Source organism: Mesitornis unicolor, unplaced genomic scaffold, assembly GCF_000695765.1.
Source record: "Mesitornis unicolor isolate BGI_N332 unplaced genomic scaffold, ASM69576v1 scaffold3012, whole genome shotgun sequence".
Lineage (NCBI taxonomy): Eukaryota > Metazoa > Chordata > Aves > Mesitornithiformes > Mesitornithidae > Mesitornis > Mesitornis unicolor.
In genome coordinates this window covers 14,904-19,334 of record NW_010169721.1, presented here as the reverse complement: position 1 = coordinate 19,334, position 4,431 = coordinate 14,904, and the positions used below count along the sequence as shown (strand labels likewise).

General features: G+C 51.2%; 1 protein-coding gene across 1 annotated transcript; it reads left to right on the top strand.

The window, feature by feature from the left end:
- Positions 1–233: 233 nt before the first annotated feature.
- NXNL1 (nucleoredoxin-like 1) lies at positions 234–1,533 on the top strand. The gene is made up of 2 exons (XM_010179434.1): positions 234–556; positions 1,230–1,533. Exons 1-2 carry the CDS (start codon positions 234–236, stop codon positions 1,531–1,533), a joined length of 627 nt encoding a protein of 208 aa, XP_010177736.1.
- The last annotated feature ends 2,898 nt before the right edge of the window (positions 1,534–4,431 follow it).

The following is a 4,431-nucleotide window of genomic DNA, read 5'->3' as shown; positions in this document are numbered from 1 at the left end:
ACCCGGGTTCTCGTGGCCCCAAACAACCCCACCCGGCCAGGGACCTGCACCCCCGAGCCCCAGCACCGCCCCCCCAGGCACTGACCTCCCCCGTTAAGCCGATTACCGGACGCTCAGGTGAATCCGCGCTCATTAATAGCCGGCGGGGGGTGCGCATCCCTTCCCGCTGCCGTGAGCCGCGCAGTCGATCCCACCGGATCCATCCCACCGGATCCATCAACCTTCGTCCGCCCATGGCCGCCCTGTTCACCGGGAAGGTCCTGATGGCCAACCGGGAGGAGTACGAGGTGGAGACGGAGCGGGAGCTGGGCCTGGCGCTGGAGAACAAGGTGCTGCTGCTTTATTTCGGGTCCGAGCAGTGCCCGCGGTGTCGCCGTTTCTCGCCGCTCCTCAAGGATTTCTTCCTGCGTTTGACCGACGAGTTTTACGTGGAACGAGCATCGCAGCTGGTCCTGGTTTACGTCTCCCAGGACGAGACGGAGGAGCAGCAGAGCGCCTTCCTGAAGACCATGCCCAAACGGTGGCTGGCTGTACCTTTCGGGGACGACTTTAAAAGGTATCACGCTGCAAACGGCTCCTCCCGCCGGCCCCGGACGTATTTTCAGATATTTAAAGTCTTTTCCTGATGGTTTTCTCCTCATTTTCAGTCCCTATTGGAGCGGTCAAGCCTCAGTGGAAAAAAATGATAAAGCTGCTTGGCTGCACCTATTTATAAAGCAAAAAAAAGATTTCCTCTTCCTTTCATCTCGCTTTATTTTTTTGTTTTGCCAATATATTCGTATTCCGATTTTATACCGCGCTATTTATAACCCTAAGAGTTTCCAGATACAGCCTGGCGGTCTGAAAGCGCTCACGTCTTTACTGTAACCTCATTAGCGACAAAACGAGCTGCAATTAATACCGGGAATTATTCCCAGCTCCTTGTTTTTGTTTTTGTTTTTTTGAGGGCAAATTGGAGGATATTAAAAATTTAAGCTGTTTAACTGCTGCTCGTGTAAAAACAGGTCCCAGCAGCCGTCCCATTCCCTGGGGAGCTGACGCCCAAATCCCCTTCTTCCCCTTTTACCGGCTCCTCGTCAGGCTTTAATTACCAGTGATGGACAAACGAGCGGGTTATGTTCAGTAAATAGGCTCTGCACTGGGACAGAGTGGGAATCCCACGGGATAATGAGGATGAGGAGCGGTGAGGAGGAAGCATTTTGAGGTTTCTTCCCCGTTTCGCCTTGCAGGGAGCTGGAGCTGCGCTTCGCCGTGGCCGAGGTGCCGGCCGTGGTGGTGCTGAAGCCCAACGGGGAGGTGATCGTTGGAAACGCCGTAGAAGAGATCCAGCGTTTGGGTCCCGCTTGTTTCCAAAACTGGAAGGAGGCCGCCGAGCTGGTGGACCGAAATTTTCGCTTGGCGGAGGATTTTGACGACTGCGCCCGGAGAAGCATCACCGACCCCATCCGTCGTCTCAAGTACAAGCTGGACAAGAAGAGGGGGGCGAAGAAGAGGAGGGATGAGGAGGAGGAGGATGAGGAGGAGTCGTCTTAGAGGCTCAGGAGGTTGTGGCTGCGCTGGGTGACTCAGTTGGGGACATCTCTCAGGTCTCCGTCCCTTCCCGACGTCTCCAGAGCAGCAACTGTGGTTTAGAATTCTACTCAAATCACATTTAGTTTTCCCAAAAAGTGGGTTGTTGTAAGGCAAATGTGCTCTACTTGCACACAGACCTAGGAAATGGATTAGCGGAAAATATTCCCATTTTCTGTCTGAATTACGTCTCCTTTTCATCAACCTTTTTTCTTCCTCTCAACCTCATTTCCTTGTTATCAATAGGGAAAAAAAAATCCCACGGTGAGATTTTCTCTCTCGCTTTGTCGTTAATTTACCAAAAAAAGCGAGAAGAAGATGAACTGTAATGGGAATTGTGCTAAAAACCTCCCCCGCGGGTTGCTCCACTATTGGATTTGGTGACCTGCGTCTCCGTGAGTCGCTTTATCTGTTAATCGCGGTTGCCATCTGGCGAACATCCCCCTTCAAAACCTGACACGGTTGGATGAAGCCGACTCTGGATCCCTAAATCTCGTTTACAGGGAATCCTGTAAATCTGGTTTCTGTAATGAAGGGGTGTGAAAAGCAGGAAAAAGGGGAACGGGGTTGTTAATTCGCTCGTTTCTGGACCCTGTTGTCTGTCTTATCACCGGGGACAAGCAGAGGGTTTCCCAAAGCTTTGGATCCTGTTGGAGACGGACAGCAAAGCTGTCCAACCGGTTTTTTCACTTAATCCTCCCTCTCCTCACCCAGCAAGTTTGACAGGTAGAGGAGGAGAACTCAAATAAACGGTTGGGAGGGTTTCTGCTTTAGGCAGGACGAGAAAGGGAACGTCCCCCACTTTGGGATGCTCTGCGGCGCGGCATGAAAAGGCAGATATCAAACCCAAAAAGTGCTTCTCGGTGGCATAACCTGTCAGAGGAGTGAAGCTGTGCTGTCTGGTCGTCACTAATGAAGTAATATTCCATTTACCTCCAGCTGGACTGGAAAAAAAGAAGGGAGAAAGCACAAATGAGGAACCTGCAGCAAGGGGAGGGAGGCAAAGGGCGGCATTTTCACCTGTCAGGCGCTGCTGCTCCTCCCCATGGAGCTCTGGTGGCAATAAAAGGACGCTTCCCACCTCGATTTCTGAAAAGTCAATAACATTATACGGTTAATTTTACCAGCTCGACCCATTTATTTCTTTAACCATTGTATTTTTCTCCGTTTGAAACCAGAATTGCCCTTTCCTCAGCCGTCGTGCGGACGCTGGGCAAAATGGGAATCTGCCAGCATGGGGAAGTGTTGCTGTGCCAGCACCGTCGTCACCATGAAGAGAAACAAACACTTCAGTTCCTCTTCTTGATTTTTTTCTAGGTATTTTTTTTTCCCCTGTAAAAGAAGATTTAATGCTGAGTGTGCTTTAGCCAAAAGTGTGAGACGGAGTCGCTCTTTTCTTATCATTGGCCAAGCCAAGGATGGGGAAGAAGGGGATGCAGATGTGATGGATGCGCTGTTAAGATGTTGAGCTCTGTTTCATGCATGGGGCTCGTTATTTATATTGCTAGGACGTGGAACAAGGAGCATTTGAAAGCGTAGGGCAGCATCGAAGCACCTTTTAGTGCAAAGAATCCATTTCTGATTTATTTGCTTTTTCAAACACGCTACTTTACAGTTGCTCTCGCTTTACCTTCTCCCTGTGTCCCAAAATCAACTCCCAAAGGGCCTCACTGTTCTGTGACATTGATATCTCAATTCTTGTGGAGTCCCAAGGATGCTGCAGGAGTTTCAGACAGCACAGAGTTAAGGAAGGCTGGGAGGAGGCTGGGGCCGGTGCCCTAAACAGCCTGGGAAGTGAATAATTTCACAACTCCCAGGAGGAATGTGGAAATTCCACACAGCCTGACACCTGCCCCAGGTTGCAGACGCATCCCACGCAGACTGCACCGAGCGCTGCTTCCAGACGAAATTTGGGGCACAAAACTGCACCGGGACACCGGCACCGGCTCAATTTTCCGGTTTCACCAGCGAATACCAAGATGCTGCCGATACTTGGGATAAATGGAGAGATTTATCATGAGAAGTGATGGCTTTTTTCTGTGTTTGAGCTGAGGAAGGACGACGAAGGAGGTGGAAGATGTTCTCTGCAGCTCGCCTAAACCCGTGTTTTTACTTGCAGATAATGCTGTGGTAAAGACGAGAGAGCGATACGGAAATGCAGCGCTATTGCATATGGATATTCAGGGGTTGTTTTTGATATCCAAGCCTTGCTGAGAAAAAGTTTCCGAAACTTGGGTTCCCATTTGCTGGAAAGGGTGTGAAGAAACTCGGTAATTAAACCTCGCTTCAGTCATTTCTCAGAAAGCACCGGTTGCAACTCGACCGAATGAGAAAATGAATAAACGCTGAGAGCAGGAGAATTCATCCCATACCTTCCATAATTTTTTCCCCCCCCGAGTGTTTTGTCGTGCGTCTCTGGGTGCTTTTGCAGCTTTTCATCCTCCTCTCGATGAGGTGCAGCCGCGCTCACGGCTCGCGGGACCTCGGAGATGCGCACCCGAAAACGTAGCCTGAGGAAACCGCTCGGCCACCGGAGTCGGGGCAGCTCGGCTGCTGGGGCTGCGCCTCGCCATGAACGGGGTGGGATCCCGATCCAGTCAGATCGCAGGTGGATCTCTGGGAAAACGCCTTCTTGATGGCCACGAGCCCGGTGCTGAGTGCCCGGCTGCTGCCCGGGCTTCGATCCAGATCCCTTCCCCTGGTGATCGCAGCGGTCGCGTGGCTCTCACACCTGGAGAGGTGCTCAACATCACCAAACTCTTGAGGAACATCGACTGGAGGTTTCAGAGCTTCCGGGACCTCTTCCGAAAAGGTAAATATTTTTCAATCCATTCCTATTTGCTTGCAAAACAAGGTTGTGTG

Excerpts from the sequence above, each read along its gene's own strand:
- NXNL1 (XM_010179434.1), top strand. The coding sequence starts at position 234 with ATGGCCGCCCTGTTCACCGGGAAGGTCCTGATGGCCAACCGGGAGGAG. Across the intron at positions 557-1,229 it reads TTCGGGGACGACTTTAAAAG|GGAGCTGGAGCTGCGCTTCG; the intron begins GTATCACGCTGC and ends TTCGCCTTGCAG.